The sequence below is a fragment of the Symphalangus syndactylus genome, chromosome 1 (assembly GCF_028878055.3).
Source record: "Symphalangus syndactylus isolate Jambi chromosome 1, NHGRI_mSymSyn1-v2.1_pri, whole genome shotgun sequence".
In the NCBI taxonomy this organism is placed as follows: Eukaryota; Metazoa; Chordata; class Mammalia; order Primates; family Hylobatidae; genus Symphalangus; species Symphalangus syndactylus.
This window is the reverse complement of record NC_072423.2, coordinates 118,407,947-118,420,194: the sequence shown is the minus strand read 5'-3', so window position 1 is coordinate 118,420,194 and position 12,248 is coordinate 118,407,947. Positions and strand designations below refer to the sequence as shown.

At 54.0% G+C, this 12,248-nt stretch overlaps 1 protein-coding gene across 5 annotated transcripts in view; it reads left to right on the top strand.

The window, feature by feature from the left end:
- The first annotated feature begins 5,210 nt into the window (after positions 1 to 5,210).
- Positions 5,211 to 12,248, top strand: part of VIPR1 (vasoactive intestinal peptide receptor 1) — a 35,721-nt gene continuing 28,683 nt past the window's right edge. Inside the window, exon 1 of one of the 5 annotated variants that reach the window (XM_063611413.1) lies at positions 5,211 to 5,548. In XM_063611413.1, coding sequence (XP_063467483.1) covers positions 5,420 to 5,548 — 129 coding nt within the window. In that variant the 5' untranslated portion in view covers positions 5,211 to 5,419. Of the gene's footprint in view, positions 5,549 to 5,580; positions 6,127 to 12,248 lie in introns of those variants that run through there. The other 4 variants (XM_063611421.1, XM_055281240.2, XM_055281239.2 and 1 more) reach the window with 4 other exon arrangements.

Sequence of the window (12,248 nt, the reverse complement as noted above, 5' to 3'; positions counted from 1 at the left end):
GGTCTAACAATATGAACTATCCTCTTTGTGCCTTTTGTTTTCTATCTTAAATTCTCACTCATTCCCATTGACTATGATGATTCATTTTTGTTATTATTTCTAATACATGATTTGATGCTTCTATTTATCATATATTTTTATCTTTAATCCTCTCATATGAGCAATCTTTATTTTTAATCTTCCCAAACAATCTTTATTTTTAACCTTCCCAAACAATCTTTTATTGGATACATGGAGTTTTCTTAGTTTCATTTCTCTTTTTTCTGGTTATTTGGGAGTTACATACTTTCTTTTTTTCCCCAGTGGATACCCTCACATTTTTAACACACACACAAATCTCTGGTGGCATCAGTTATGTTAAACTCCATGTCTGTTTTGTCCTGCCTACATTATCTCCCTTTTCTAGAATCTCTGTCGAAGGTCAGCTACACACAGGAACGCAGGACTGGGAAGGGGGAGGTGAGCGTGAGAACTTTGAGATCCCCTGTGGAGTTAGTCCGAGTTCTCCCTGGGCTAAGTGGCCTCACCCCCCTCAGGAATTCACTGCCTCAGAAATGAGCTCTGAGAGATGATGCAGTGCTGTCTGTGGTTATGGGCACCCTCTGAAACTCAGCCCCTCTCTGCCCTACCTACCTTGAACCTTGCCCTTAACTCTACTTCCTCCCTGCACACACTGGCCAAGCCCTGCTCTCAGACCCCTGGCTGGAAGTAGATGTGTCTGTATGAACTCATGCCCACACACAAGGGCACACACTCACATGCTCTTACACGCGGACACACATGCACACACACACGCACACTGCAGCAAGCATTTGACCAGAAACTGTGGCTGCTTTTGAAAACAGGGTGGAACAGTCCTCCCCTTTAGAGTCTCCCACACTCCCAACACCATGACCCCTGATATGGTTTGGCTGTGTCGCCACCCAAATGTCATCTTGAATTGCAGCTCTCATAATTCCCATGTGTTGTGGGAGGGACCTGGAGGGAGCTGATTGAATCATGGGGGCGGTTTCCCTGATACTGTTCTTGTGGTAGTGAAGAACTCTCATGAGATCTGATGGTTTTATAAATGGGAGTTCCTCTGCACAACCCCTTTTTGCCTGCCTTCTGCCTTTCACCTTCTGCCATGATTGTGAGGCCTCTCCAACCACATGGAACTATGAGTCCATGAAACCTCTTTTTCTTTATAAACTTCCCAGTCTCAGGTATCTCTTTATCATCAGTGTGCAAACAGAATAATACAACCCCCTTGCTAAGCTGTCTGGTGACAGACTGCTGACCTCCTGGACCAAACTGAGCCCTGGGGTTTTGAGGGAAGGAGTTCTCAGGCTTTTCCTCTCTGCCCAGACCAGGAGCTCCAAGGGTGGTACCTAGGTCTCCTCTTCCTCTATCCCCTGGAGCAGGAGCTCTCTCACACACTTCATTCTCCATGCCTCGGTTTCCCCTCTGTGGCAGCTGCAAAGGGGCATCACTTGGATCCCCCTCTAGAAAGAGCTTGCCACTCAACTGTGAGGAGGACAATGAGCTGGAGCCTCTAGCCACATTGCCTTCAGGCTCTGGTCAATAGGTCTATGACGGCCTGTTAATGCTCTTCCCAGACAGCCCCAGACATTGACAAAGCACAGTAGGGTTACTAAGGCTTCTATTCCAGCCTTTGCCCTGGAACTCGCTAGCAAATTGGCAGAGACTTTTTCAGATCTGCAACGCAGTCTGAGTTTCTCTCTGCCCAATCCTACTTTCTCCTCTTTTGTCTCTCACAGGTCCCCCTGCCATCCAATAAACATTCACACTCCTAACTCCACTTTAGCATTTGCTCACTAGAGGACCTGAACTGACACACCTATAGTTAGCACCACCCTTCCCCCCAACAGAGCTCTAAGCCCCAGCCTCCAGGACCAGGAATAGCCATTTCAGAACTTGTCCCTGGGCTTCATTTCCAAATCTGTTAAGTCAGGATGATTCTTTCTCCATCACCTGCTCTCCCGTGAACTTGGTTTTCTTCCTAGATGCAGGTGTGGCACCAGCAGAAGATCCCCCACAATCCCACACCCAAGCAGTGCTGGATTCCCTGCAGAGGACAGCCCATGTCTAAGTCACAGTCACATCCCCAGCCCCCAGATGAGTGTGGGCGGTGAGACGTGAAGGGTGAATGAATGATATTCACTGCATGCTGTTATGGAAGGGATGAAGGGAATATTTCTTCTTTAAATGCCTGCCCAGGCCTCTCCTGCCTTCCACTAAATTACAGCCTGGAGTTAAGGTGCATCTTCTCACCGGAAGAACTGGCCCCAAAAGAAGGTGCACCCTGGGGAGTTGGTGATCACTCCATATTCCCAGAGCTACCAGCCCCACTCTATGAATAAAGACCAAAAGTGTAGGTCCCTTCAACTCAGAAGCCCGGAGAAAGCAAATGTTGCCTGCCTCCAGACAGCAATGTGGGTGGCTCTGGCAGGGGAATCCTAGAGCAGTGACTCCCCCAGCCAGGTGGTTTCCTCAGCATCTCCTAGCCTGGCCTCCACCATACAGGTCAAGGCCACTCTGTGGCCCCCTAACCCCCTTCCCACTCCACCACGGAACCTCACCACCATGGATCCCCTGAGCTGGAAGCCTTGAAGGCAGTGAGTGCACGATTCTGAGAGGAGGCGAGGGCGGCACACAGCGCATGGATGAGACAGGCAGGAAGCCAGGCAGGCTCAGAATGAGTAACTGCAGATTCTCTTTGTGCCATGCCTGTTGTCACGGGGGATGGCAAGTGACTCCACTTCTCTCTCTTTCCCGCCACCTCCCGTGTCCTTGGCACCCATGTCATTCTGACATCCAGAAGGGATATGAAATGGGGTTAGAGACTAGGGACAGGTTTTAGGGATCCCAGAGGGGAGACTTCAGAACAGACCCCCCCAGGGAGGAATCCGTGCAAGAAGGACATGGGGGAACAGAGAGTAGGAGGTGACTATGGCTCTCCTCCTCAAGCGTAGACTGGGAAGGGGAGGCAGACTCCAGAGGGGCTTAGGCTTTGGACAGGGTGGGGAGATTGGGACCACAGGCTTCCCACTCCCTCAGGTAGTCCATCCCTCAGGTAGTCCCCCTCTGCTTCTGACATCCCTCTTCCTCCAAGAAGCCTTCCCAGATCAACTGGGTGCACAAAAGGATGGCTTCCTCAGTAGATTCTACAAGACTCCCCAAGAGTGGGCCCACGGTTGACCCCCTCTGCCCAGTGCTTCAGAACACAGGACAGGACATTCGGGAGCAATTATTTGAAACATGGTCACATTTAATGTTGGTTGAATTTTTTAGGCTTTTGTTTGGTTTTGCTATTTTCTTTCTGCTCTTTTCATTTCTGAACATGTTTTGTGCCCTTTGATAGGTAAGGAGGGTGGATCCCCCAGGAGAACAATTTTGAAAGAACAAAGAAGTGATGTTTATTCCGAAAAATCTGCAAGGAAACAATTATTTCTGATTCACCTACTCCCTTCCGGGGAGCCAGGCCTGCAAAGGCATCAGATGCCTTCCCGGCCACTCACTGCCTCCAGCCTGGCCATCCAGCCCTCCAACAGAGGAGAGGAGGGGTAGTGCGGGCCCCTCTCCAGAGCCAGGGGAAGGCAGCCCATCCCCACTTGTAGACAGTCCCTCTCCCTCCCTCCTCACCCTGCCCACCAGCCATCCACTGGCGGGTCACATGACAAAGTGAGGTCTGCCTCTCCAATCCTCACACCGATCATACACCCTCAAGTGTCCAAGAACCTTGTCCTCCAGGAGAGCAGGAGGACTTCAACAACCCTGGGGGCATGACACATTAATGACAGGATTTCAGCATTCTGCAGCTGGCTAGGTGCTGTGTGTGTATGTATGTGTTGAGGAGCGGGGGCTGAGGATTCATGACACCCCAAACCCACAGATTTGCTCTTCACATCTAGGGCTTCTAGGACACCATGCCAGCAGAAGTAACTTCCCAGGAAAAAGACACAATTCCACTGTCCTGCCAGGGAACTGAGACCCGAGACGGGGTACACAGGGTCATAAGGAGAGAAAAAGACCCCTGATTTCTGAGCTAACAGCAGCCGTCAGGGGTGTGGATAGCTGAGGAGATGGCTGAGGATCATTCAAACACTCCTGCCATTGGGAGATTGAGTACAAACCCAAGAAAGGCTAGGGCAGAGGCATCTCCACAGCTCCCAAATCTAAGGACGGGCCTGTGCCCAGGCTCACTGATTATATCGGGAAGGAGGTAGAAATTGCAGGGAGCACAGTGGCTCCCCAAGTTCCCCTCATGGCAAGGGGATGCCGCCCATCCACCTCTGTGCCCCCAGTGCACAGTACAGGGCCTGGTGCACAGAAAGAGATGAATAAATGTGCATGGAAAAAAGGAGGGAGAGGCTCCATGGTGGTGAGGTTTCCTTTAATGAAGGGAAGGAGGATAGAGGGGGAAGGGAAAAAGAGCAAGTGCAGGGGATGGAATGCTGGAAGGGAGGAAGAAAGAAGAGGAAGAAGAGAGAGTGGAAAGAAAGTGTAAGCGCGCCCTGAAGAAAGGGCCAGGGCACTCATCCCTTCCCGGCTTTCCCCCACTCCCCTCAAGCCCACCCCATGGCAGCATCCCGACGTTCCCTCGCTGTAGGGAGGGAAGCCCTGGTGGGTCCTCAGGGAGTTCCTGCGCTCCTGCTGTTCAGCCAAAGCCTAGCGCGGGACCTCCTTCAGGTAGCCGCACATTCTGCTCAGGGCTCTGGGACCCGCTGCCCTCTCCGCCTCTCCACTGAACTCCGCCCCTCCTTTTATCACATGGCTCCGCCAGCCACCCTATCCTGCCGCCGTGACCACATCTCCAGCCTCGATTGTGCAGGCTCGAGCCCCTAGAAAGAGGGCCAGCAGCCACCTGCGCTTGGTCCACAAGAAGACGCGCTCCCAGGGCGCAGGGCTGGTGACCCCGCTCCCCATGCCAGGGACGAATAAACCAGAAGAGAGACTGGCCCAGTGTCACCCAGCGGCCGAGCCGCCGCCCCTTGGAAGCTCAGCACCAAAGGCAGGCGGCCAGGGTCCTGGCCCCTCTCTGGACCCCAGTATCCCCAGCTGTAAAATAGGGAAAGCAGGAGGAGGACGAGGTCTGTGGTTCGTTTTAGGTCAGCTGCGGAGTCGGCCCGTGTCCTGGGAGCAGACCTCGCTCCCCACGCGAGGGCGCTGGCACTTCAGCCCAGCCTCCCTGGGGAGGTGCCCTGGCAGAGACCCGCGAGGGTGCCGCCACCCCATCTTCCCTGGCGCAGGTCCCCCGAGGCTTGAAGGGCCAGGGCACCCAGCAGGTGCTGAGCGCGCCCCGCCGGGTCACCCGGGAGCAGGGAACACCAAGGAACCCAGAGTCGGGCCTCTTTCAAGCCCTCACTTCCTCTCGTCCGGCTTCTTCGGCGCGAAGCATGAATTGGGGCTGTTGAAAATGGATCAAACAACCCGATCTCTGTCAGCCCCTGGCCACGTGCTGGGCCCCAGTTCGCAGCCTGGGAAGATAAGTGACACTTCCTGTCTCGTAATCGGATTTGCGCGCACGAACCTCCGAGGCGCACAGGTGGGAAATGGGGAGGCTGGCAGGGAGGCCTCCTGGAGGAGGTGGCTCCGAGGTAGACAGGAGGAGCGCCCTGGGATGGGGCTGAGGGGGCGTATGGAGGTGGGAGCTTGGGAAGGTCGTGAGCTATGCAAGGATGTGTTCGGGTCTCGAGATTCCCGGGTGATGAGCCCGGAGGGGCGAAGGCCTATGAATGTCTCACTACGGAAGACCAAGGTGTGGGATTGGCAAAGAGAGCGCAGAGCTTCCTCACTCGCTGGGGCCCCCCAGCCCCGCCCCATACCTGCGCGGCGGCCCCGCCTCCACCCATCCATTGGCTAGACCCGCCGCCCGTCAGACGAGCCCCCGGGGCCCGCCCCCAGCCCTGAGCTGCGCTTCTTACTTAGCTCTGGGGCCACAGCGCCAGCGCCACTCTGCCAGGCTCCCGGCCATCGCCCGCCTGGTGCGCCGCCCGCCAGCTATTTGCCCGCGCGGGGCCGCCCGCCGCGGGCTCAGGGCAGACCATGCCCCCGCCAAGTCCTCTGCCCGCCCGCTGGCTATGCGTGCTGGCAGGCGCCCTCGCCTGCGCCCTTGGGCCGGCGGTGAGTGTTCGCCCCGCCGCCCAGAGTCCCGGCAGCCTGGGGGTTGCTGAGGGCGGGGGAGGTGGGAGGCTGCGGGAGCCGGGCCGTCTGTGCGCGTGTCTGTGTAAGAGGAATAGGGGACATCAAGCATCTCGTCTCGCCTTCTCCCACCGCTCCAGACCGAACCTAGACGCGAGGGCTGGGATATTGGTCGTGCCCAGTCCCTCCCAGCGCAGCCTGGAGCAGGCACAGCATCAGTGGAGGGGCAGCGGGGAAGAGTGGGCCCCAGAATTGCCTTCCTTGTCACGGTTGAGGGTGCGCAGTGGGGTGGGGCGGCCAGTGGGTGCAGGGTCAGGTACTGCGGCCGATTGAGATGAAAGGTTTGGTACACCGTAGGTGAGAGGGAGGATGTGAGGGCCGTTCTTGTGTGCTGTGACCGTCTGGAGATGCCTGTGGGGTGTCAGCAGCAGAACCAGTGCTGGGGGCCCCAGGTCTTGAGAGGGGGTTCTTGGGATCAGGAGAGTGACAGGCACATCCCTCCCTGTGCCCTCCCACTGAGCAGAGCAAAAATGTACCAGAGCCCAAGGTGGAAGCTGGTGGGCAGTGAGGGGCTAAGGGTGGTGGTTAACAGGAGGGGCCAGGCCTGTGCATGGAGGGAGCTGAGTAGGGAGCCAATGCCAACAAGCAGTGGCCTCCCTCTTCCTCCCACTTCTGCTTCCTCTCAACATGGGTATGCGTATGCCCTTCATACATGTGTACTCGTGTGCCCTATGTGTGAGTGTGATGTGTGTGTCTGTAGATGGCTTAGCTGGGCTGGGAGGCAGATGCTGATTGAGGCAGGAGATGCATGGATCATCTCACTCTAGAACAGGGGAGACCTCAGCACTCATTGAGTCTACTGAAGCCCATTTTACAGATGGGCAAAGCGAGGTCCAGAGACACAAGAGCCACATCTGTCTCCCACCAGTTACACCTAGACAGAGGTTGATTTTCTCCCTACCCCAGACTTTGAGTAATCTAGAGTTGCTGCTTCGGCAGGGTCTTAAATGCCCACTCCAAGTTGGCTGGGGGAGGGTGAGGAATCTTGATTATCTAGTTCATTCTCTCCCATGATCACTTCCCTTACCATCACCTCCACCACAGCAGGTATCTCTGTGTTTCCATCTAGCAGATGTCTTGTGCACCCTGGGAATGGGAAGCTCATTGCCTGTCCTAGGAGCGGACCTCTGACAATTGGCAGGAGCCTCACCTCCACCCATGACAGCCATGAGACCCACCTCCTGAGCATTCAAAGTCTTACCAAGCTCTGTCCCAGAGGCCACAGCTCTGGCACAACTTGCATGAAGCCTTCAGGCCTCTCCAACCACCGTCTGGCCCTCCCAACCCTGGGTTCAAGCCACTCAAACTCTTCTTGGATGAGCCAGGGATCTTGGGACCACTGCTGACACCCCATTCCTCCATCCCAAGAAGCTTCTGAGCCCAGGGGCAGAGTGGATTCAGAGAGGTCTCCTTTCACGCCAGGCCACTTCTACTTCACACTTCCTGAGACAGCCCAAATCTGTCTCCTCCCTCCAATGCCTACCCTCCCCCTGTCTTTCCACATCTTATTCATTTAGTGCCCAACTCTATCTCCTCCTCCAGGCAGCCTTCCCTGATTGCTCCAGCCAACTCAACCCTTCCCCCTCTAACCCCACCCTTCAGCCCTACCCACCTCCCAGGCTGGGCTATTCTGGCCATCCTATGAGGTCAGGGGCTGGGGTCTCTTACATCCCCATGTTTCTTACAGCCCAGTGCACGGGCTGGGTCCACAGAGAGAGGAGAGGGGACTTAACCAGGACTGGGTGAGGGCAGGCTAGAGTGAGGGGTCCCTATTTCCCTCCCTGCTTCTCCTTCCTCCCGAACAGCTACCAATTGCTCCCTCATGGAATGGGGCAATCCTGCTCTAGCCAGACTCGGTGTGATGGCGGGGGTGGGTGGAGGGGTGCCAGGAGTTATCGGAGTCATAAAATGGCAGCTGCAAAGTTCAGGTTGAAGGCCCAAGGCCTTATCACTTCTGTTTATGGTGTCCTGACTTCAGCCTGGGAAGGGGAAATCTCTGAACAGGGAGGCAAAAAAAAAAAAAAAAAAAAAAAAAGGGAAAGAAAACCTCTAGTGTCTCAGAGGAGGAAGTCTGCCCCAAGGCCACCTGTCAAGCCTTCCACTGCCGCTGCCCCCAGGACAGCAGGCACAGGGACTCCTCATCCAGAAGCAGAGCTGCTCAGGGCAATGCCCAGTATGAGGCTGGGGGAGGAGGGTCACAGGCCTCCTCCTGGGAAATTCTCTATCTGGTGTGGGAGACCAGACCCAGTGACTTAGGAGAAAGAGCCCCGGTGGACGTGGGGTACAGCCTCCTAGAACTGGGGCAGGGGTTGCTGAGAAGAACAGTCAGGGGAGGCTCCCTGGAAGAAGCAGGACTGTGCCCTGAAGAGTTTGACCAGATGGGCCAATCTTTCACCCTAAACCATAAAACAGCCTCTGTTGACAGGACCAATGGGCCTGCCCCCAGAAGGAGGAGTCCCAGGGGCTGGGAGAGGCTCGGCTTCTCCCCTACTCTAAGGTTGATCAGTGGCCACCAGCTCCTGAAGGCCTTGCCTTGCTGCCGGCATCCTGCTGCCCCTGCCACCTGCCTCTAGCCTCTCCAGAGGCTGACCACAGCTGCCCAGGCCCTCTTGGCCCCCAGCAGGCCACCCTGTGAGCTTTGGGAAACATGGCTGCATCTGGGTCAGGCCTCCTCCTCAAGTGAGGTTACCACCTCAGTTAGGCCTGGCCAGGGCTCCCAGGGTACCATGCTGAAAAAGCAAGCCCCTTTGGAAGTTTCCATCCTCCCGTCCTGGTGCACTAAGACTAGGCTTTCTCTGAGGTTTGTGAGACATCCTTGGGGAGCCCAGGCTGGGGACAGGAGATCTGGTCCTCACTCCACTCCATGGCAATAGCTTGACCTTGGGAACATCTTTAACCTCTGTGGAAGGGCCTCGGGTTCCTCATCACAAAAGGGAAGGTGAAAGGCCTCCGCCCAGTGTGCAGGAGAAGCAGGAGGAGAGGGTTGGGGCGGAGCCAACTCTGCGTCCTGAGTGGGACGTAATCTACCCCTGGAGCACCAGGGTCTCTGTGAAATGGGGTTTGTCTTTCAGGCAGGACTTCTGTGAGCTTTGAAGGAGGTAAAGGCTGTGAAGGTGGCTATGTGAACTGTGTGACTGTCATCCCTTCTCCTCCATCCCCAGCTTGGGAGCCCTGTGGAACCTTATACAGCTATTTCTGGCCCCCATCTGCCCACAGGTTCCCAGGGCAGCATGAGTCCTGGGTAATGGGGGAGGTGTCCTCATTAGGTGGCCAAAACATTTTGGGGGTAAGGCTCCAGGCCTAGGTAGGCAATGGGGCCTCTCAGAGCAGATGGGCCTTCACACCGTGGGCAGCCTCAGTGGAAATCCAACATGGGCCGTGAGACGAGGGTAGGGGCTCTAACCTGCCACCTGCCACAACTCTGCCATTGCTGGGCCCTTCACTGTAGCCCCTTTGGCCATGGAGCAGGGAATGGAGCCTGGGGACTATGCAAAGCCTAGTCCCTTTCTTAAACCCTTCTGTTCAACCCCCAGATTCTGCCTTCCCATATTTGACTTCTTAACACAAAATGATTTTTATTGTACACATTGAAAATGTCAGTATGTACAAACTCTCTCACATAACTTAGAAGTATTTCCTTTTTTTTTTTTTTCTTTTTGAGATGGCGTCTTGCTCTGTCACCCAGGCTGGAGTGTGGTGGTGTGATCTTGGCTCACTGCAACCTCCAGCTTCCGGGTTTAAGCGATTCTCCTGGCTCAGCCTCCCTGGGAGCTGAGATTACAGGCTCCTGACACCATGCCTGGCTGATTTTTGTATTTTTAGTTAGAGACAGGGTTTCGCCATGTTGGCCAGGCTGCTCTTGAACTCCTGGCTTCAGGTGATCCACCTGCCTCAGCCTCCCAAAGTGCTTGGAATTACAAGCGTGAGTCACCGCGCCTGGCCCCTTAGAAGTATTTCTGAAGAAGAAAAAAACAGATTAATCTCTCCACCACGTGTACAGTGTTTTAAATTTTTACTTTTTTTGTGAAAATTTTTAAACAAGCAGAGACAATATTATAATGAGTGTGCAAATACCCAATTCCGAGGTTTGACAATTGTTAACATCTAACAATTAACATATGCTTCATTTGCTTTTGGGCTGAAGTATTTTAAAGTAAATTATAAACCTCCTGACCTTTTACCCCAAATCATTTCAGAATGCATCTCTAAAACCAAAGGACACTCTTCTATATAACTATAATACTGTCATTACACACCTAACAAAATTGACAGGAATTGCTTAATATCTAACATTCAAATATCCCCAGCCGGAATGTAATGAAGTGCCACAGGATGAGTGGTGATATTATCCAGGGCTTGGTCTTCTCGCAGGAGTTTCATGTCTGTGTCTGATGGGACTGTCCAGCGAGCTGGCAGGGAGAAAGCAGGGTGCCTTGGCAGTGAGCGTCAGGCTGGGATCCACTGGGCATGACCCAGTCTTTTCGTGCAGCCCCTCTCATGCGGCCCATTATCTCTCAGGAAGTGCCTCCTACTACCTAACTTCAAAACAAGTTCTTCCTGCACAGCAGGTCACCAGAGGAGGGGGAATTGGCCACCAACCAATCTCCATGTACTAAGGACTCATAGCCTTGTGGCTGCCTGTGCTGGAGTCCAGCCCTCTGCAGGTGGCTCCAACACCAATGTCACCCACAGGCACTGCGTTTATAAGCTGAGTCCTGCAAACTCCAGTTCCCTAGGTGTGGCCAGGATCGTGAACAAGCAGCAGAGGATTTAAACTAAATGCTTAGCCTGTGTTCCTCTGCAAATAGAGACTTCATGCCCCCGAAAGCAACCTTCCAAGAAGAACCCTTAGATGGGAACAAGCTAAGTGTCTGTGCTTGGGTTCTGCTAATTATGAGAGCCCTTTCCTGATATCACTCTAAGATGTGGAAAGTTCTTACCCAAAGCACAATCCTGTATCCCTGTGTCTCCCCCTATTCCTCCCCATCCCCATCAACACTCACACAGCAGTTCTCATTCTCCTCTTCTACCAGAGCTCAACCTTCCCCAAGAGGAAGTGAGGCTGGCAAAAAAAAAAAAAAAAAAAATGAATTTGCAGCGGGGAGGCTTTGGGCTGTTGGCTAAGGGATGTAAAAATACAAGGAAGAGAAATCAGTATGGGGCGAAGGTAACTGGCAGACTCGAGACCTCTGGTGGGTACGGCTGGCACTTGTCAGTGGGTGGACCTTCAGCCTACCTGGGGTTATGCAAGGCACTACGGCTGTGGCTAGGCTTGGGTGTGGACGGCAGGGGCAGCCTGGCATGAGGATTGGACTAGAGCTTTGGCAGTCACTGCTAACCCCCCTGGTGCCTGGCTGGTGTCTTTTACACGTGACTCTCAACCCCAATTCTAGAAGTAAGTGGTATTGTTGTTGTCCCCATTTTATAGATGAGGTTGAGTAAATTGCCCAAGTCATCCAGCCAGGAAGTGGCAGACAGTCTCATTCCGGAACCTGTGGTCTGAACTAGGCTCTGCCACCTCATGAAGAGGGGCTGCTACTTCCAGGGTGGGCGATGGCATGTCACATGCTGTGCTGGGACTTTAGATATTTTTTAAATTAGTAAAATGTAGAAATCTGAATTGACAGCTCAGTGAATTGTCACATATGTGTACACCTGTGTCACCAATGCCCAGGTCAAAGGTCAAACTATTACACATTCCCATCACCCTAGCAGGCTGCTCTGCAATCAGGGGAAGTCTTATTTTGATTTCCTTTAGTGCTCTCTGCAAAGCTGGGAGCATGTTTCTCCTTTCTTCTGTGACTCCTGGATCCCATGATCCAACTTACCTTCGTATGTCCTTTACCCGCTCCTTTCCTGCCCTTCCTCCTCCCACCTTTTCTCTCCTCTCTCCCCTCTTGCCTCCCAACTACAAGGTCTGCATGTCCTCGCCCACTCACATGCAAAAGCCAGCGAGGACGGATAGCCGGGCTGCTGTCCTGTGTGCCTGTGATCACACTGCTTTCTGTCTGGCTTCTCCATTCCCCCTGTCTCTTTTTCACCCC